This window comes from Labrus bergylta, chromosome 8, assembly GCF_963930695.1.
Source record: "Labrus bergylta chromosome 8, fLabBer1.1, whole genome shotgun sequence".
Lineage (NCBI taxonomy): Eukaryota > Metazoa > Chordata > Actinopteri > Labriformes > Labridae > Labrus > Labrus bergylta.
In genome coordinates, this window is record NC_089202.1 from 26,694,577 (window position 1) to 26,716,795 (window position 22,219).

General features: G+C 44.8%; 2 protein-coding genes across 2 annotated transcripts; one reads left to right on the forward strand and one right to left on the reverse strand.

Moving 5' to 3' along the window:
* Positions 1-907: 907 nt before the first annotated feature.
* Positions 908-2,022, forward strand: LOC110002918 (histone H1-like). Its single transcript, XM_020658603.3, has one exon. The coding sequence runs from the start codon at positions 923-925 to the stop codon at positions 1,526-1,528; it is 606 nt and encodes a 201-aa protein (XP_020514259.2). The 5' UTR covers positions 908-922; the 3' UTR covers positions 1,529-2,022.
* An 18,417-nt stretch (positions 2,023-20,439) lies between these two features.
* Positions 20,440-21,060, reverse strand: LOC110002920 (histone H1-like). The gene has a single exon (XM_020658605.3). The coding sequence runs from the start codon at positions 21,043-21,045 to the stop codon at positions 20,440-20,442; it is 606 nt and encodes a 201-aa protein (XP_020514261.2). The 5' UTR covers positions 21,046-21,060.
* Between the last annotated feature and the right edge of the window lie 1,159 nt (positions 21,061-22,219).

The following is a 22,219-nucleotide window of genomic DNA, read 5'->3' on the forward strand; positions in this document are numbered from 1 at the left end:
TGTAGAATCAGTATTGACCTGAGGAAAAATAACTCCACCATGTTCGAAGGTCTGAGCTCAGCAGAGGAGAATTAGATTAACTTAATTGATTTGTGTAAATGTGTAATAAACACGTTCTACACATTGAAATACTAAATATAAAACCAATCAAGCAACAATTGATTATAAGGATATTGTTTGTCAACAACAAGATTGATTCAATGTATTCTTTGTTGGTTTGATTAGTTTCTCAGCTTCTACTTTGGTAAGACAAGTCTATTTCAGAGACAGTAAGCTGCTCTCCACACAAACCCAAACTGATGTGATTTATTCAGTACATATTAACTTGTTAGATTGTTACATCGTACTATTTTTTACTTTAACTCTGTCCCTTTCTTATAAAATGTATCATTTGGTCTGACGTGGAGCTCAAACCCACAACATCATCTGTGAGTCTCCGTGTGTTTACCTCCAGAGAAAACTCTCCGATTAAAACTAAACAAATCAAAGTATAAGGTTAATGTTTGTTTTGTTCGATCAACGGATGCCTCTGTGTATACTATCACAATTTTAAATGCTCACATGTCTCATTAAGACACTTTAGGAGCCGAAATGTGTCGGAAAATCCCGGCGTGTTGTCCAAACAGAGCGGGTATCATAGAGGTTTGAAGCCTGCTGTAATGAAATTAAAGAGACCTCGTCCACAAACATGAGCTGAATCTGAAGAGATGAAGGTTTTCTAACTGATGCGGGACGTTTTTTCCGTTTAAACAGATTCTCTGTGTGAGTTTTATCCCCATAAAGTTGGAGATAAAACACAAAGTGTCGCCACATTTCAGACAGGAGGAAGAGCGTCTGTGTGGGTTGACTCTTCACGGTTCTCATGTTCCCTATAAGTCCCGCCTCCTGTCGGTCTTCTCCACACGTCCAGTGAGAGATCAACATGGCAGAAGAAGCACCAGCAGTAGCAGCCCCGGTGGTGAAAACCCCGAAGAAGAAAGCGGCTCCCAAGCCCAAGTCTGATGGACCACCCCTCCCGACGCTCATCATCAGCGCTGTGGCTGAGTCCAAAGAGCGCAAAGGTGTGTCCTTATCGGCCGTCAAGAAGGCACTGGCCGCTAAAGGTGTGGATGTGGTCAAGGCTAACAAACGCATCAACGCCGCCGTGGTTAAGCTGGTAACAAACGGAACTTTGGCACAGACTAAAGGCAGTGGTGCCTCCGGATCTTTCAAGCTCGCAAAGAAAGAGCCCAAAGCCGCCAAACCAGCAGCGAAGAAGGTCGCAAAGAAAGCTCCAACCAAGGCAAAGAAGCCCGCAGCAAAGAAAACTACACCCAAGAAGACTCCAGTCAAGAAAGTAACAGTCAAGAAGTCCCCGAAGAAGGTAGCAGCTAAGAAAACCCCGGTCAAGAAGGCAACCAAAAAGCCTGCTGCAAAGAGTCCCAAGAAGGCTGCTCCCAAGAAAGTGGTCAAGAAGACTCCAGTGAAGAAAACTCCAACAAAGAAAACAGCAGCAAAGAAGACTGCAGCCAAGAAGGCCAAGAAGTAAATCTTCACATCAGCATTCAATGCATCAAAGGCTCTTTTAAGAGCCCCCACAGCTTCCACTAAAGAGTCTGTCCTCAGTAATACACTTATTCTCCCCCTTTTTTTTTTTTAAATAATTATGTAATACATATTTAGAAGCATCAAATCGGCCTTTCAAACGTTTTGTTCGTGCTGACCCGATGGTAAGGTTCAGTCAAAGAGCAACTCGTCCCCATAAAACAATGCTCAACGAACCTCAAAGTCTAGCACACTATCAGCTAAATGTTGCACACAAAGGAACTTCCAAGCGTGCATGGCTTTTTACTTGCTTCAGCGCATGTTACCGTACATCTTGGTCGACTCAATTACGCATGGCATCAAAGACCCCTATGCTGCCCCAAAAGCGCCTGTGTGGGACTTACTCCTCTGTAACCACAAAAATACTTACTAAAATATTACAGGGGCGTTAGTACATTATGACTGAACAAGATAATATACAACATATCAAAAGTAAAACATGAGAATTGGTGGGGGGGGGGGGGGGGGGGGGGTCCTAGTGTCCATAAATATGCCTGACATATGGGCCCCACATACAGAAGAATGTTGAGGGGTAGGGGCTCAAATTCACAAATAGCATTTATCAAAATACTTAAATGTGTTAATGCCTGGAAGTAGGCCTACTCCATTTCCTTATTTTGATCAGTTGTCATAGTGTGACGGAGACTGCAGTCAGCACACACACACACACACACACACACACACACACACGACAAACTTTTCCCTCTGCCAGTGCGCCTATAATCACTCAGTAAATCCCATCATCATCCTTTCCCTCTCCGTTTCATAGCGCGAACAAGGGTGCACACTTGAGAGCTCTATTTTCGTTTCTCATCCATACATATATATGATATTGATTCATAGCATTCTTACCGTTGGTGCGTTTCATATGTGCTCCACTGTGTCCCGTTTGGGTGCCAAACAGATGCGGCCCATTTCCGCATTCTAAATACGCGAATGCGGCGCGCAATAGTAATCACGTGATTGATTGTTTAATTAAATGTTTGTTTACAATGTATTGCATCAGATACATTGTTGTGGTGTGAATAAAATATGGATTAAAATGTTTAATCTAGTGATGAGTAGACCACATGAATGAACAGGTTAAAAATCGCTCATTCATGAGAAAGTGTGTTTTGTTTAAAATGTTATGTCATTCATAACGCCCAGTGGGAGGGGCTTATTGCTTTAAAAGATGGCTGCTTGCTGCTTTCAGTCTAGTCCTGGTGACAGAGGAGGTAATGTGTTGGAGACTTTCTTTTTGAAGTGCAGTTTTGTTTGCTCGCTCATGTGGAATTTTGTTTTTGGAAGACTTTTGTTTCGTAAATAGTTTAAATACATTTTTTCCCGTTTTTGCATTTTTTTAAAATAAATATCTGTCACTGCACCTTGAGAGGCCGGCTAAAAATAAAACACATCAATTGCAGTCTTTGACTACGCCTGTGTTTTTAAGATTTTTGAAAGAGGACCAGTCACACATATTATATTTCATTGTTTTAATATTCAGTCATTCACTCTGCTCATGGCAGAACTTTGTATTGATTGGCCAGCATGGCCAGTAACCGTGCAGAAAGTAAAGGAAATGGTTGTAGCTCTTTGTTCAGCCATTCACCAAAAATGTCTAAACCTGTCTGAAGGCTCTTTGATAAAAGAGCTACAGGAGATGCTGCTAGGAGAAATCTTACAGCTGATGCTGTAATGGAGGTGAGATCCTATCTTGAGGATGGTGGCAGGCCAAGGCCTCAGTCTTCCCACACCCAGTGAAGGTGATGGAGGGGAGACTGTGTATTGTGGCAACATCTGTTCCTTCCGAGAGAATCTTCTCAAAAACAAGGCAGATACTTACAGTAAGAAGGAATCGCATCCGCCCATCCAAGCTGAGGCATCTATTCATAATGTTTGATTAAAGAGTTCTGGTTCTGTTCTGTGGATTTGTTTGCAGTTTTTTGTATTTATTTTGTATTTGCATTTTTGTATTTGTGCAATTAAAAAGTTTGATTAAAATATTTAACAAGAGTTAGAATGCTTTTGTAACAGAATAAATGGGTTTTCAACACACAAACCATTCATTTTTGCAAAGTTAAGCTAAAATATGAGGCTACAAAAGATCCTCTTCCTGCATCTTATCCCATCTCTCCTCCTATCCCTTTCCAAGCCCGGTGCAGTCTTGGCCTGTGAAGGCTGTTTCGTCATGAGCCGGGGATCCGGCCAAAGATTTCTGCCTTTTAATAAGGCAGTTTTTTCTTACCACTGTAACTTTTGCTGCTTTGCTAAAAGTGCTCATGATGGATAGGCTGGATCTTTGTAATATAGCAATAAGTAAGGTCTTTTACCTGCTTTTTGTAACATAACAATGAGTAAGGTCTTTTTACCTGCTCTTTTGTAATATTGAAAAAAACAAAGAGTAAGGTATTTTACCTGCTTTTTGTAAAGTGTCTCGAGATAACATTTGTTATGAGTTGACGCTATACAAATACAAATTGATTGATTGATTGATTGATCTTGTAGCCGTCGGCTGAGATCACTTTTCCAACATAACGGACCTCATTTTTGGTCATATTTGTCTGGCCTCAGTTGAATTCCCCAGGCTTGTTGTCGTTGGAGGACAGATCTCACATCCTCAACATGCTGCTTAAAAGTTTTACTGTAGACTAAGACATCGTCTAAGTATGGAATACATATATTGTCCCTGAGACCTTCTAGGCTCTCTTCCATACTGCGCTGAAAGGCTGAGGGCACATTAGTGAGGCCGAAAGGGATTCTGTTCCATTCATCATCCAGCACGCTGAACCAAGCATTTCCACCAAGACCATCAAGGATCTCCTGAATGCGTGGTATGGGATGCTTGTCTGGAACTGTCTTTTTATTAAGCCCCCCGTAGTCAATGCACGATCTTAGGCTCCCGTTTTTTTTCCTCACGCAAACTACTGCAGCTGCGTATGGGGAGGTGGATTTGCGAATGAATCCTTTATTTAACAAATCCTGGATGTGGTTCTTAACCTCATCATACAATGGTCAAGGTATGGCATTATATGTTTTTGCAACAGGAACATCATCTGTTAGCTTAATGTCCATTTTCAAGTTTTTGATGCATCCTATTTCATCTTTGTGCTGAGCAAATGCATCTGATTCTTCCCTGAACATTTGTTTGACTAGTGTTTGTTGTTCAGCTGTCAGGTGATCAAGATTGACAGGTGGATCCCACTGTTTATCTGATGGGTTATCCTGGAAATTCTCTGTGGTGGTGTTAAGAGGAGTCTGAGGCTTTTCAACACTTACTGAATTTACCTGATGTTCGTCTGAGTACACTGGGTAACAGTCTGTTATCCTCTGTATGCTCCCTATCACTGTCTTGCCTGGCATTGTGATGTCATGTGTCATATTTCTGACATAGATACTGACTTTACGTGAGGGACAGGAAATGTTTCCCAACTGACTGGTAATTTCAAGTCCTTCCTCCAATGACAGGATCTCCTCAGGCTCAAAGAGCATTTCAGTTTTAACTTTGACATCGGTTCTGACAGGGCAGCTAATGCACATTATTTGTCCCCCCGGAACTTCAACAGATGAGCGTCCTGTTTTGACTGGGTAAGTGACATTTTCGTTGGTAGCTCCCTGAATAATGTTAAGCCTTTCCTGATCCTAACCTACTACGAAAGCTACTCTTTCACTTAGCTAAATTTGGTCTGCATTGTCTCTTATTATCTCCTCAATAGCATTAAAACCTATTATTGGTCTCTGCATTATGTCTCTACTTACTAGCACTGGGATTAGTATCTCATCTGAGCTTTCCATTTCAGTTTTGGGATCACACAGACTGAGACTAACTTCGACCCAACCCTGAAAAGGTATTTGTGAGCCGTTTGCAGCTCTCAAGTCCAGCACTTCATCATTATTTAACAAGTCACTTATAGGATTTATTTGGCATCAGGACTTCCACTCCTCACTCATGATGGAAACTTGTGCTCCTGTATCCCGCTTGTGTCTTCACACTGTTCATGTTAAACCAGATGAGACACTTTTTCCCTACCAGCTGTGCGACTTGTTTACGTTTTGAGCCATTGTTGTTTAAGTGACAGGGTTGCTCTTTATTTTCTGAATTAGGCTTTAAAGGTGCTACAGGGTGACTTGTGTGTAGTTTTTTTTTCTTTTTCTCCGTTTCTGTGGGCTTCTCAAGAGGCTCAGGTTGAGATTTCAGCTCAGATTTCGCTTCATTCTGGGACTTAAGTTCTGAAGTCATAGCCCGTTCCCCAGTCACAACCTCTGCCCGTTTCCCGACGGTTTCTGTCTTTACACTACTCTACACCCTTTTGCCCAATGTGTCCCACTCCCACACTTAAAACAATGACTACAGTCCTTCGTGTCCTGCTAACATGCTACACATGTCTCTTCGGTCTCCTAAAAGCATTCGTCGTTGCTTTAGTTAGATTTTCATCAAAAGTTTTTCTCTCAGAGTTGAACTGTCTGCACAAGTAACGCTACTTGGCCTGTGAGCTCTCTGATTACTGTGTTGTTCCCCTCCATTTCTGTAAATAAGGAATTTTCTTTGGTCAATTTACTAGGTTTAGGTGGGGCTGATGTTGCTACAGGGTCATTTTCATCCCCACTTCTCTCCACAGAGTTGAGACATGACCTATGTATTGCTTTGTTTGTAACTTTAATCTTTTGAGCTCTCTCACTTTCATTGTACTGAGCAATCTGCATCTTTTGCAGGAGCACCTCGTCACTACTTTTCTCATCCTGCAAGTACATCCTCATCTCTGCTCTTATGTTGTCATTTATCAAGCCTGTCATAATGCTCTGAGACCACTGGCTTTTAACTAGCTCTTTGTTATATTTCAGGCCAGACTGGGAACGCTCAGGTGCAAACAGGACTTTTTGGCATAAATCAAGTACTCGGACCAGAAAATCAAGAGCTGTTTCACCAGGTCCTTGTACAGCTTAAGCTATTAATGTCACAGTATGCAATTAACAACATGTTGAATTAAAGTGACTGGACATTATTTACAGAAATAAGTACTTTTACAGGTGCTACACCTACATTGCACCAAGCAGGCATTGCGTATTCAAAGAGTGGTCTTATGTAGGACTGGTAAACTCAAAAGGCTGTTTCAGGGTTTGCTCCTCCATTTTTTCTGCAAAGTACCTTCAGATGGTTGAGTCTCTTTATTGCCTCTTTTTCAATTTGTTTTTCAATGTGTGCAGTCCACTTCATATTGTGTTGAAATGTAACACCCAGAAATTTTGCTGTGGGGGTAACCTGGGGATGTTCTCCATATAGTTTGAGGTTTATTGTTTCATTTTTGTTTTTGCATGGGTGTTTTGAAAAGAGCACGCATTGAGTTTTTGAAGGGTTTATTTTCACTCTCCATATATTTGCCAACTCTTTTATCTCGTTTATGCTTCTCTGCAGTTTCTTGCCAGCATAGAGAGGATTTTTGGATGAAGCCCAGTAGCAAAGGTCGTCTGCAAATTGGGAGACTTGTCCCTCTCCTCTGGGTGGGTAGTAAATATCGCTAATGTAGATTAAAAACAGCAGATTGCTAAGAGCAGAGCCTTGGGGGAGGCCGGCTTCTGGTGTAAATCTGGTAGAGGTTGATGATCCCACTCTCACTGCGATCTCTCTTTGATTTAAAAAACTGTTTAAAAGCACCGCTGTTTGTTTGGGGAGTTGTAAATTACAATCAAGAAGTCTGTAAGTGAGCCCCTCATGCCACATCTTATCAAAGGCCTTTTCAACATCAAAGAAAACAACGATTGTCACCTCTGTTTTATTAAAACCTCTCTGTACATCTTCTGCCAGCCTTAGCATGTTGTCAGTAGTACTCATTTTCTTCCTGAATCCTGCCTGGTGGACCCCCAGGGTCCCTATGGTGTCAAAGTGTGTCTGGAGTCTGTCAGCCAGAACTTTTTCTAATAGTTTTCCGAGATTGCTCAAGAGGCTAATAGGCCTGTAGTTGATTGGCAAGTGGGGGTCTTTATTTGGTTTGGGGACTATAGACACCAAGGCACATTTCCAGGGTTTGGGGAAGTAACCAACTTGAAGGCAGAGGGTAAAGAGGTCTGAAAGTTCTGTTAAAAATTCTGCTGAAGCTTCTTTGATGAGTCGATTGTCCACTTTGTCTTCTCCGGGGTCTTTTGAAGTGCTGTTGGAGTTCCATTATCGTGACTGCTATGGTTAGTGGATGATTGGTTTCAGCGGTCTGGAGAGGTGAATGAGAAGGCAGATTGATCTGGCATTCTACTATTTCTTTGCACTCTGGATCGAACAAGGGGTCAACTGGGGAAGAGGGGGTTTTTGCAGGTGCTCTTTAAAACCATTTACTTGATCCTTTTCTTCTTCCACCATCTGTCCATTGTGTCTTAGAACTGTAATTCTTTATTTGTTTTTCTTTCCATTTATTTGGTTAATACTTCCACTTGCGAATTCAGGGTTCTTTAAATCTTGTCTAAGAACCCTATAGAACACAGAGGTCTGCGCTCCTTCTTCAATCATGTGGAAGCCCTAACACATCTTATTATTATCTTATTCTTAATATTCAGTCATCAAAAACTGATGAATGAATATTAAAACACAGAAATATATTTAAATGTGTATCTACTAGAACTGAAAAAATATTAGGAAATGGAGTAAGGAAGGATGGATATAGGATGAAAGGATAGATTTATATCCAATACATCTCGCATCAGCATCCCAGGTTACAACATCATCCAAAAAGAACGCGAAACAGGACATGGAAGAGGAGTCACCAAAAATAAAGATCCGATAATGAACTTTGTCAATAAGTGTTCACCTCTCATGCAAACAACTTGATTTTCAGCTGCTGTATCTTTGTATTCAGCTTGTGCCCATCCAGGTTCATTAGGATCTTCTGGAAAAACTCAAAGGTGTACTTGAGGTTGTCTGGAAAGCTTAGATCAAGGGCATAAATGAGCCCAAACATCATTATGACCACCATGATGACGCTGTCCACGTTGCTCAGGACTTTGATGCCTTCGATAACAACTCCCACATCCTCTGGCTGCCTATCGCCATTTCGACGGATTATGTAAATCCCCATGACTGTGAGGGCAATGTCCCTTTCTGCATCCTCAGTGGCGGAGGCCTGACCAACAACACAGCACAAACACAGAACACTTGTGTTAAGTAAAATGCTGAACACCACAAGCAGAAAATGAATTGTTTTGTGGCATGCATCTGTAATGTGTTTCATATGAATTTGCAGTGTTTTCTTAATGCTGCACAAGGTGGGCCCCACCCACGGTCCACCTCCCCGGTATATAACCGGCTGAGATCGTGTGATCTGTTCCCCCATAAACGACTTTTCTTCAGCCATTCCCGGAGTCAGTGGGGCCCACAGCTTAGAGGGCTGCGCCTATACTCATAGAATCTGTTGGCCAGCGTTACAGTTGTAACTATCGTTCTATTTCGTATTGGCTTCGCCCTCTAAGGCTATCGCTATTGGGTTAGAGGCAAAGCAGGATGTAGTCTACGCCACACTGGGTCTGGAAGGTACCACAAGCACAATACCCCCCACCATATTGCTCTCAACTGCCCACAGCAGGAGAAAGCCGATAAGCCTCACTCTACACAGTCAGGGTACTGAGCACAGAGTGAGACACCGAAAACCTGGAGACATCTTGTAAGTAAAAACGCACGAAGGAGCACGGAGAACACCATGAAGCTGCAGTGCAGATTTCTTCCACCGTCACACCCCCGTGCAGGGCATCCGAAGAAGCAATTCCCCTGGTGGAGTGCGCTCGAATGCCTGCAGGAGGTTCAGCTCCCGATGCGACATAAGCCTGGGTGATGGCGTCACACAGCCAATGTGACAACCGCTGTGTTGACAGGGGGAGTCCCACAGATCGTTCTCTGTAGTGCACAAACAACTGCTGAGAATGACGCAAAGCCGCAATACGCGCCATATAACACGCCAGTGCGTGCACTGGGCACAGAAGGTGAGACGTGGTTTCCTCCTCAGAAGTGTGGGAAGGAGGAAAAAACCACTGCAGCGTGATCACCCGCGACTTGAACGAACTGGTGATAAGTTTAGGCATAAAAGCTGGATTAGGCCGTAAAACAGCTGAACTGCTTACTCCACAGATCGTGAGACAGGAGGGAGCCACCGACAGGGCAGACAAATCACTGACCCGTTTTGCTGAAGTCAGAGCCAAAAGCAAGGCTGTTTTGGCTGACAGCATTTGAAGGGGAATTTGGTCTAAGGGCTCAAACGGAGCCAGAACCAGAGCGCGTAAAACCAGCGCTAAATCCCACTGTGGGGCCAGGCTGCATACCACTGGCCTGAGCCTCCGCACCCCCTTCAAAAACCGCTTTACCAGCGGGTGGCAAAACAGCGACCTGTCACCAAACCCTTCGTGGCAAGATGAAACAGCAACCGCGTATGTCTTCACCGTGCTAAATGCTAACTTTCTGTCCACCAGTAGCTGGAGGAAAGACAGCACTTGAGGCAGAGGACACGTAGCAGAGGCGAGGCTCCTCTCGTCACACCAGCGTTGAAAAGCAGCCCATTTTACTGCATAAGACGCCGTGGTGGAGGCAGCCCTTGCGCCCTGAATAGAGCGCACCACCTCCTGGGTCAGACCCAGGCTCACGAGACGCGCCCGTTTAGCGGCCAGGCCCAAAGACGCTGGCCTATCACAGGGTAGCTCGTGAGCACGCCCCCTGCCTGAGAGAGGGCATCCCCTCTCCAGGGGACTTCCCAACGCCGGCCTGACGTCATCTGACCTAGGCAGGGGAACCACGATGCGTTCACGCGCTCTGGGGCAATGAGAATAGCGCACAACCCCTCCCTCTCCACCCTGTCCAGGAAGCGTGGAATCAACGGGACGGGGGGAAAGGCATACAGGAGCCCTCTCGGCCAATGCCGATGTGCGAACGCGTCCACCCCGAGAGGAGGGTCATCCCTTACCCTCAGGGAGAACCAGAGCGCGCACCGTGCGTTCCCACGTGCCGCAAACACATCCACCTCCGCTCTTCTGAATCGATCCCATATTAGGGAAAGGATACCCGAGTGGAGGGTCCATTCCCCCGGAAGAGGACCCCCTCTCGACATGATGTCCGCTCCCCGGTTCAATACTCCGGGGACGTACAGCGCCCGCAGAGAAAGCAGGTGAGAGCTCGCCAGAGCAACAGCTTTCGGGCTGTGCACAGCAGCTGAGCCGAACGCACCCCGCCCTGGCGATTGATGTACGCCGCTGTCGCCCTGTTGTCTGCAGCAGTGGTGCGAAATGTCGCACCACCTCCCACACAGCGAGCAGCTCCAATCCATTTATGTGGAGCGAGATGTGAGCCGGCCACACTCCCCCCACTGCTCTGGACAGACACGTCCCTCCCCGTGTCTAACCATAACCCTAACCCTATCCGTAGATGAATGAACCACCTCTGCAGCCGTCTCATGTGGAGGAGGCCCAAAGGAACAATCGTATGAGCCGCCGCCATCATGCCCAGCAGCTTCATGACTGTTAGGGCTGTCACCACGCTGCGAGGCACAACTCGGCGTAACAGCCCTGTCAGCGCTTCCACTCTCTGCTCTGAGAGCCGCGCTGTCATGCAGGCCGAGTTCAGTACCACCCCTGATACGCCCTTCCCTCGAAGGCGAAACGCAGGTACTGCCAGTGTTTCGGGATTACGGGAACATGGAAATAAGCATCCCTCAGGTCTATAGAAGTGAACCAGTCGTCCTGGTGAACACATTCTAGCACCCGTTTTATCGTCAGCATATGAAATGGTCTGACCATAATTGCTTTGTTGAAGAGAGACAGATCGAGGATGGGCCTCACCCCTCCTGTCTTCTTCGGGATCAGGAAGTAACGGGAGTAAAAACCTCGGACTTCCTCTCCTCTCTCTACCCTGGAGATGGCACCCTTCGCCAGGAGCTCCTGAAGCTCTGACCGAAGAGCCAGGCAGCCGTCCGCGGAGGACAGGACTGTCTCCACCACACCGTTGAACTGTGGCGGGGGAGAAGCAAACTGCAGGGAGTAACCCCTGTATAGCAGTCTGTCCATCCAGCTGTCCAGGGAACATACGCGCTGCCACTCGAAGTAATGCTCTGAGAGCGGGCGCACATTTTGAAGGTGTGTCTCTGCCGTCATGGCTGTCAGCCAAGCCAGAGCCCCGACCGCCGCTGCATGAGGAGGAAGCTCCCGTGCAGCCCAAGGGGGGCCTGACTCGAAAGGGCTGGGGGGAAACGCTGTGTGAATCATCCTGGCATACCGCATCCCCAACAGAGAGCACACCTCTGTGAAGAGATGAGTGAGGAGGTGTCAGACGGCTGCTGTGTGCAGACACAGGAGCCGTCTGCTCATACGTTCCAGCCGGCTTTTTAGATAAAAAGGGAGCGGACTGGACACAGATGGTGGGAGGTGCAGGGGAACAACACTGACCAAAATCAGGAAGAGAACCTGTGTAATCGTGTTGACATGATTTATTTTTAAATCTACCATTCAAACACACACCACAAACACCCCCCACCCCGTCAGCGCCGCCAGTTTTGCTTCGCTGGACGGCCTGCAGGGGAAGTGGCGGGGCGTTTCCCACCCCTCGATGTCGCAGCTGCCTGCGATGGCCCCCCCGAGGAGGCTGCGCATGCCGGGCCGAACCGGGCTGTGAAGCGGCTCCAGCAGCATGCGGCTTGCCCTGCCGATGATCCTGCTTCCGGTCAGCACCGGACCGCCAGCTCGTCGCTGGTCTGGTCCAACCCGCATGACGACGGAGTGTCTCCGCCTCCTCTGCTGCCACCCGTAGGCCGTCAGCCATGGCACCGAAGGTGGGCCCGAACAACCCCTCCCGGGTGCCTCCAGGAGCTCCCTCTTGGCAGCCTCTCGGATGGCCGACTGCTGCAGCCAGATGTGCCGATGCACCTGTGTCTGCCACGTCGCGATGTGGTCAGAGGTCACTGCAATCGTGGCGCAGAGAGACAGAGCCGTGCTGGAGGCCTTCCTTATTTCCAACGCCTCCTCCGGTGCCATGGTGGTCGACTGGACCGCCAACTTTGACAACGAATGCGCCAGCAAGGACATGTTGTTCACCGCCGCAGACGCCTGATAGGCTCACTGATGTGACATATCAGTCAGCCGGATCGTCAGGCGGTCCTGGTCTGACGGGGGGACAGGATGCCGTCCAGCCCCCGCGGCGCGCACTCCAAAAAATTGTCAATTTGGCCTCCAACATGAAGCCCTCCACCTTCGTTATAGACGCATAGGTGGAGCGTTATGGCAGCCCCCTCCTGATAAGGAATCAGAGCCGGGAACCGTGGCAACACTGGATCCTGTCTGATCTCCCGGAGGAGGGGAAACTCCCCCCGCCATCTCATTTAGAGGAGCGGACTCCCGGGCCACCGGCACCACGAGACCCCTAGGGGCTGCAGCCGACCGTATGATCCCGGGCAGCTCCCGGAGAAGACCTCCCACCAGCGGCGGCGGGTGGGTGTCAGCCACAGCCTGAACCCCAGGGGAGCCTGGGTGATCAGCTGCGGTGTCGGCGTCAGTGCCATCCTCCAGCCCTCCCGACTGGGAGAGGGGAGGGATGGGAGAGCCCACCATGGATCCCTGAATGGAGAACGCGGAATCCTCAGACTCCTCTCCAGGATCCAGCATATCCATTGCCCCTTCCACCGAATACTCCCCCACCTGCCACACTGGCTCCGCGGCCACAGTGAAGGCGTCCGCTCTCCGCTGTCGCTCAGCACGGGGAAGGCACGAGCAGAAGCTGCACGTTTCCCGAGACGTCAGAGCCAGTCTGTCGTGTTTCGGCCCGAGGCAGGACTCACAGAGAGTATGGTGGTCAGTGGGCATGATGTACCCAGTACGACATTCGGGACAAACACGAATCGTCGACATCTTGTGCTTATGCAACTTGTTGACAGTGCCCACTTGAGCGCTGAAGAGGGAACAGATCACACTGTCTCAGCCGGTTATATACCGGGGAGGTGGACTGTGGGTGGGGCCCACCTCGTGGGTGGGTGTGGACTACAACTCTTTCAGTGCTGCTTAGGTGCGCAAGGGATAAACCCAATAGCGATAGCCTTAGAGGGCGAAGCCTATACGAAATAGAACTCAACATACATGTCTCACTTTGCATTGAAAAAAGTCATAGATGGATTGAAATGTCTGCACAAATCATTTTAGTCTGTTCGGCCCAACTATCAGTCAAAAATAATATTCGTTACGCAGTGTTTTTAGAACATTTCCCCCTCTTCTCCTCAGCGTGAGAAACGCTTCATCCTGTTAAAAGTCCTCCTCACTGCTTCCTAACAGTTTTAGACCTTAGGAGCTCTCTTTAAGGGCTAAGATGCTTTGTGAATAAATTTTATCTTTACAAGGATCTCGTCTTAACTTTGAGGGGAATTTCTTAGAAAATGTCTGATTCTAAGAATTTTCTTCACTAGGAGTAACTCTTAGTATTTAGGAGGCTTCGTGAATCTGGCCCCTGGCCTCTAATCAGCCTACTAATCTGTGTCACCTGCGAGTGACCCGTCAGTCTGAGTTTGTTCATTTGCTAGAAGCCACTGAGGTTCAGGTTACGCACAGCCATCATGACACGCAGATTACAAAACAGATGTAATCGCTGAAACCAATCATCAACTAACCAAAGCAGTCACAATAATGGAACTCCAGCAGCACTTCAAAAGACTAAAGACCAAAGCCCCCGGAGAAGACAAAGTGGACAATCGACTCATCAAAGAAGCTTCAGCAGAACCCCCACTTGCCAATCAACTACAGGCCTATTAGTCTCTTGGGCAATCTCGGAAAACTATTAGAAAAAGTTCTGGCTGACAGACTCCAGACACACTTTGACACCATAGGGACCCTGGGGGTCCACCAGGCAGGATTCAGGAAGAAAATGAGTACTACTGACAACATGCTAAGGCTGGCAGAAGATGTACAGAGAGGTTTTAATAAAAAAGAGGTGACAATCGCTGTTTTCTTTGATGTTGAAAAGGCCTTTGATAAGATGTGGCATGAGGGGCTCATTTACAGACTTCTTGATCGTAATTTACAACTCCCCAAACAAACAGTGGTGCTTTTAAACAGTTTTTTAAATCAAAGAGAGATCACAGTGAGAGTGGGATCATCAACCTCTACCAGATTTACACCAGAAGCCGGCATGCCCCAAGGCTCAGCTCTTAGCCCTCTGCTGTTTTTAATCTACATTAGCGATATTTACTACCCACCCAATTTGCAGACGACCTTTGCTACTGGGCTTCATCCAAAAATCCTCTCTATGCTGGCAAGAAACTGCAGAGAAGCATAAACGAGATAAAAGAGTTGGCAAATATGTGGAAAGTGAAATTAAACCCTTCAAAAACTCAATGCGTGCTCTTTTCAAAACACCCATGCAAAAACAAAAATGAAACAATAAACCTCAAACTATATGGAGAACATCCCCAGGTTACCCCCACAGCAAAATTTCTGGGTGTTACATTTCATCACAATATGAAGTAGACTGCACACATTGACATTATTGAAAAAGAGGCAATAAAGAGACTGAAGGCATCTGAAGGTACTTTGCAGAAAATATGGAGGAGCAAAACCTGAAACAGCCTTATGAGTTTACCAGTCCTACATAAGATGGCTCTTTGAATACTCAATGCCTGCTTGGTGCAATGTAGGGAATACTCAACTGAGGAAAATTCAAGTCGTTCAAAATCTGGCTATAAAAAGGTGCTTCAGACTCCTTACTTACACCAGCAATTAATACACTCACAAACTCTCTGTCCTCATGACCCTACAAGAAAGAATGTCTGTCCTGGGAATAAAGTATCTTCATGGAGCTAAAAAAACCCATCTCTTCGGCCAATCATAGAGGAGGAGAAGACTAACCCACCAAGATACCTCTGCAGCACGCCACTGTTTGTCTTACGAACATTTAAACACTAAGACTTAAGATGAAATATCAAGCCTTTTAACCTAATTCAAATTGCATTTTACAGGAATTCTAATACATTTTATAGGGTATTTTACAACAATTTTAAAACTTTTACGAGGTATTTCACAAGAATTTTGAGAAAATATATTTATCAAGAGCATTGCTGATCGACACCTGTTCCTTTCTCGCTGTGTGGAGTAGTCAAGCGCACACGCGCACGCGCACACGCACACGCGCACGCGCACACGCACACGCACACGCGCACACACACACGCACACACACACACACACACACACACACACACACACACACACACACACACACACACACACACACTCTCTGCGCAGCCTTCTTCTGTGTCTGATGAGATGGAGGAGATGTGGTGTAGTGATGGAAAGTTCAGCTCTTTTCAGAGAGCCTTTTGACTCCCAAACGGCTCTTAATTTATGATCTTTTGTAGCCTCATATTTTAGCTTAACTTTGCAAAAATGAATGGTTTGTGTGTTGAAAACCCATTTATTCTGTTACAAAAGCATTCTTGCTCTTGTTAAATATTTTAATCAAACTTTTTAATTGCACAAATACAAAAATGCAAATACAAAATAAATACAAAAAACTGCAAACAAATCTAAAGAACAGAACCAGAACTCTTTAATCAAACATTATGAATAGGTGCCTCAGCTTGGATGGGCTGATGCCATTCCTTCTTACTGTAAGTATCTGCCTTGTTTTTGAGAAGATTCTCTCGGAAGGAACAGATGTTGCCACAATACACAGTCTCCCCTCCATCACCTTCACCAGGTGTGGGAAGACTGAGGCCTTGGCCTGCCACCATCCTCAAGATAGGATCTCACCTCCATTACATCATGAACTGTAAGATTTCTCCTAGCAGCATCTCCTGTAGCTCTTTTATCAAAGAGCCTTCAGACAGGTTTAGAAATTTTCGGTCCATGGCTGAACAAAGAGCTACAACCATTTCCTTTACTTTCTGCACGGTTACTGGCCATGCTGGCCAATCAAAACAAAGTTCTGCCATGAGCAGAGCTGGGGCTAACCCACTGTGAGAGCTAAGCAGTGAAAGGAAAAAACTGGGAGCCGGCTCTCACTTGATGAGAGTTTGCTCTTCTGATTCACTACAAAGCATCGGCTCTCAGAGCCGCATCTTTTGAGCATGACACATCACTAATGTGGTGGTAATGACTGCATTGGGGTTTTGGGAGATTTTGTGGGTATGGTTTCTTCTTTGGCTTGGGTGAGTAGGTGGCTGATGGGTGTTGAATGTTGATCCAGGTTCTGGGGAGTGGGAGTTGGGGTGATGAGCTTGAGTTTTTCTTCTATAAATGATCTATAGGTATTCCAGTTTGCTGCTCTGTAGTTGTACTTTGTCTTTGTGATTGATTGTACATGGAAGGAGAAGGTGGTGAGAACTGGTAGGTGGTCACTTGAGAGATGGTTTGTGGTGGAGAAACTGTGAAATCTTGTTGCCAGGTTGGGGATGAATATGATGAGGTCCAGAATGAGTGTTTTGCTGGTCTGAGTGGATATGTAGATAGGTTCATTTGTGTTGATTATTGATAGGTTTGTGTCCTGTAGAATCTCTCTGAGTGTTGTTCCGCTTGTGTTTGTTTTCCTGCAGTGAAAATCTGTGTGTTTGGCATTGAGGTCGCCCATTATCAGAGAGTGGCTGGGTTCGGACGTGGCTTTGAGCAGAGGAGCTGAGGGTTTTATTCCGGGGGGATAATAGATGCTGGAGACTGTGATGGGATGATGTGAATGGATTGTAATTTTTATTGCAACATATTCATTTCCGTTGAGTTCCTGTGATGAAAGTCTATGGCGACTCCTCCTCCATGTCCTGTTTAGCGTTCTTTTCGGATGATGTTGTAACCTGGGATGCTGATGCGAGATGTACTGAGCAGAAGTGTTTCATTTATGGAGGCGACTGACATGTTTTTGCTATTGAGTAGATTGATGAGCTCTTCTTTGTTTCCTCTGATTCCTCGATATGTATGTGAAGGAAGGTGGTGTGGGTCATTACGCAAAGGAGAAAAGGTACATAGATATTTATTATTCCTGGATGGGAGGATGATGTGGGTGGGTACTTCCAAATCCAAATTCAGGGTTCTTTAAATCTTGTCTGAGAACCTTATAGAACACAGAGTTCTGTGCTCCTTCTTCTTGTTAAATTTAATCTTAAAAAATACATGACTATGACGACAACTGCTAACAATCTTTTAGTGAAAGAAAAAAAAAGTGTTCAGCTTCAGAGTCTTGGAAAAAAAAAAGAAATATAACACACATTAACGAACACAACGGCTGTTTTAAGAGCCACCCACACTAAACCAAAAGAGCAATTACCTGTGATACATGAATTGGATGACAATCATGTCTGAAAAAGTAATCGATATAGTTAGAATTTGTGTTAAACTATGATAGATGGGCTTACCATGACAAAAGAGAATTGTTGCTAGAAATTCCTTTTAGTTGCTGTTCTGTTCTCAATGCCTCTATGCTGTTTACCTCCGGGCTGTGTATATTGGAAACCGTGTTAATAAAACGAGCACACAGTCACAAGTGCTGGTTATAACGTTACTGATGTGGTTCAACAACATATTTAAGAAAACACACATACCACAAAAATACTGATAAAGTACCCAAATGATTCTATAAGTACACTCATTCTCTAAAACTTTCAGTGATGATGCTTTGTGTTTACAGCCACAATTTATGCATATAAAGATATTCTGATAAACACTCCCACCCCGATTATTATTTAATGTGTTTGCTTCTGCTTTCAGATATTCCACATCAACATGTCTGATGTGTCCTTGGGCAAGACACTTAACCCCGCATTACTTTCCACTGCTTCAGTGACTGGATTAGTGTTGTACTTACTCTCTGATGTTTGTCGCTTTGGATAAAAGTGTCTGCTAAGTGAATTGTAACATATTGTATCTGCTTTACATCATTGTAAACGAAGGCTTAACACCAAGATTTTCAAGTCTAATAAAACACACTATAAAAAGAGGATAGAATAGGATAATAAGCATTTTATATTGTTTTAGTATAAAACACAAATCACTATAAATTCAACACAAAATGTAGGAACCATGGGACCAACAAAAGGAACATAATGCTGTACTGAAGATGACTTGAAACTAAAGTCTGAAATGTTAACTGACAATTAGGAGCAAATTGTCATGAATCAATATATATCCATCTACTCAGCAAAAATAGTAAATAAAAAGTATCTAGTATGCAGCAATTAATGAAGTAAGAGCAATAAAGCAAATGGCACAGCGTGTTCCAGCAGGTGTCATTTCAGCACCTCAGACAGCAACGACCATGCAAAACACAGGAAGCCTTAACAACATCCTCTTCTCAAAAACTAATGACTGAATATTAAAACAATGAAATATAATATGTGTGACATGGTCTTCTTTCAAAAATCTTAAAAACACAGGCGTAGTCGAAGACTGCAATTGATGTGTTTTATTTTTAGCCGGCCTCTCAAGGTGCAGTGACAGATATTTATTTTAAAAAATATATATATGCAAAAACAGGAAAAAATGTATTTAAACTATTTACGAAACAAAAGTCTTCCAAAAACAAAATTCCACATGAGCGAGCAAATAAAACTGCACTTCAAAAAGAAAGTCTCCAACACATTACCTCCTCTGTTACCAGGACTAGACTGAAAGCAGCAAGCAGCCATCTTTTAAAGCAAGAAGCCCCTCCCACTGGGCGTTATGAATGACATAACATTTTAAACAAAACACACTTTCTCATGAATGAGCGATTTTTAACCTGTTCATTCATGTGGTCTACTCATCACTAGATTAAACATTTTAATCCATATTTTATTCACACCACAACAATGTATCTGATGCAATACATTGTAAACAAACATTTAATTAAACAATCAATCACGTGATTACTATTGCGCGCCGCATTCGCCTATTTAGAATGCGGAAATGGGCCGCCTCTGTTTGGCACCCAAACGGGACACAGTGGAGCACATATGAAACGCACCAACGGTAAGAACGCTATGAATCAATATCATATATCATATATATGTATGGATGAAAAACAAAAATAGAGCTCTCAAGTGTGCACCCTTGTTCGCGCTATGAAACGGAGAGGGAAAGGAGGAGGATGGGATTTACTGAGTGATTATAGGCGCACTGGCAGAGGGAAAAGTTTGTCGTGTGTGTGTGTGTGTGTGTGTGTGTGTGTGTGTGTGTGTGTGTGTGTGTGTGTGTGTGTGTGTGTGTGTGTGTGTGTGTGTGTGTGTGTGTGTGTGTGTGTGTGTGTGTGTGTGTGTGTGTGTGTGTGTCGGTGTGTGTGTGTGTGTGTGTGTGTCGGTGTGTGTGTCGGTGTGTGTGTCGGTGTGTGTGTGCTGACTGCAGTCTCCGTCACACTATGACAACTGATCAAAATAAGGAAATGGAGTAGGCCTACTTCCAGGCATGAACACATTTAAGTATTTTGAAAAATGCTATTTGTGAATTTGAGCCCTACCCCTCAACATTCTTCTGTATGTGGGGCCCATATGTCAGGCATATTTATGGACACTCGGAACCCCCCCCCCCAATTCTCATGTTTTACTTTTGATATGTTGTATATTATCTTGTTCAGTCATAATGTACTAACGCCCCTGTAATATTTTACTAAGTATTTTTGTGGTTACAAAGGAGTAAGTTCCACACAGGCGCTTTTGGGGCAGCATAGGGGTCTTTGATGCCATGCGTAATTGAGTCGACCAAGATGCACGGTAACATGCGCTGAATCGATGTGCTCGTGTTTCTGTATTTCAGAGAACCATGTTAAAAAGAAACGCCGATTTGATGCTTCTAAATATGTATTACATGTTTTTTTTTGTTTAAAAAAAATAGCTAATCAGTGTATTAGTGAGGACAGACTCTTTAGTGGAAGTTGTGGGGGCTCTTAAAAGAGCCTTTGATGCATTGAATGCTGGTCTACAGATTTACTTCTTGGCCTTCTTGGCTGCAGTCTTCTTTGCTGCTGTTTTCTTTGTTGGAGTTTTCTTCACTGGAGTCTTCTTGACCACTTTCTTGGGAGCAACCTTCTTGGGACTCTTAGCAGCAGGCTTTTTGGTTGCCTTCTTGACCGGGGTTTTCTTAGCTGCTACCTTCTTCGGGGACTTCTTGACTGCTACTTTCTTGACTGGAGTCTTCTTGGGTGTAGCTTTCTTTGCTGCGGGCTTCTTTGCCTTGGCTGGAGCTTTCTTTGCGACCTTCTTCGCTGCTGGTTTGGCGGCTTTGGGCTCTTTCTTTGCGAGCTTGAAAGATCCGGAGGCACCACTGCCTTTAGTCTGTGCCAAAGTTCCGTTTGTTACCAGCTTCACCACGGCGGCGTTGATGCGTTTGTTAGCCTTGACCACATCCACACCTTTAGCGGCCAGTGCCTTCTTGACGGCCGATAAAGACACACCTTTGCGCTCTTTGGACTCAGCCACAGCGCTGATGATGAGCGTCGGGAGGGGGGGTCCATCAGACTTGGGCTTGGGAGCCGCTTTCTTCTTCGGGGTTTTCACCACCGGAGCTGGTACTGCTGGAGCTTCTTCTGCCATGTTGATCTCTCACTGGACGTGTGGAGAAGACCGACAGGAGGCGGGACTTATAGGGAACATGAGAACCGTGAAGAGTCAACCCACACAGACGCTCTTCCTCCTGTCTGAAATGTGGCGACACTTTGTGTTTTATCTTCAACTTTAATGGGATAAAACTCACACAGAGAATCAGTTTAAACGGAAAAAACGTCCCGCATCAGTTAGAAAACCTTCATCTCTTCAGATTCAGCTCATGTTTGTGGACGAGGTCTCTTTAATTTCATTACAGCAGGCTTCAAACCTCTATGATACCCGCTCTGTTTGGACAACACGCGGGGATTTTCCGTCACATTTCGGCTCCTAAAGTGTCTTAATGAGACCTGTGAGCATTTAAAATTGTGATAGTATACACAGAGGCATCCGTTGATCGAACCAAACAAACATTAACCTTATACTTTGATTTGTTTAGTTTTAATCGGAGACTTTTCTCTGGAGGTAAACACACGGAGACTCACAGATGATGTTGTGGGTTTGAGCTCCAGGTCAGACCAAATGATACATTTTATAAGAAAGGGACAGAGTTAAAGTAAAAAATAGTACGATGTAACAATCTAACAAGTTAATATGTACTGAATAAATCACATCAGTTTGGGTTTGTGTGGAGAGCAGCTTACTGTCTCTGAAATAGACTTGTCTTACCAAAGTAGAAGCTGAGAAACTAATCAAATCTACAAAGTCTATATTGAATCAATGTTGTTGTTGTTGTTGTTGTTGACAAACAATATCCTTATAATAAATTGTTGCTTGATTGGTTTTATATTTAGTATTTCAATGTGTAGAACGTGTTTATTACACATTTACACAAATCAATTAAGTTAATCTAATTCTCCTCTGCTGAGCTCAGACCTTCGAACATGGTGGAGTTATTTTTCCTCAGGTCAATACTGATTCTACAAATAGTCTATGACTTATGATCGATATGTAAACTACATACATCTGCAAAAGTCATTAAACTTTTGTTTAATGTGAAGTATAAAATTCAACAGACTTCAAGTTTTTTGTAGCCTATTAATTGTCAGGATGTTTTGAAAATTTGTATGAAAAAAACTCCACTTAAGAAAACAGCAGCAAAGAAGGCCAAGAAGTAAATCTGTAGACCAGCATTCAATGCATCAAAGGCTCTTTTAAGAGCCCC

What these genes read in the sequence shown, in the direction of transcription:
- LOC110002918 (XM_020658603.3), top strand. Translation starts at nt 923, where the DNA reads ATGGCAGAAGAAGCACCAGCAGTAGCAGCCCCGGTGGTGAAAACCCCG.
- LOC110002920 (XM_020658605.3), bottom strand. Translation starts at nt 21,045, where the DNA reads ATGGCAGAAGAAGCTCCAGCAGTACCAGCTCCGGTGGTGAAAACCCCG.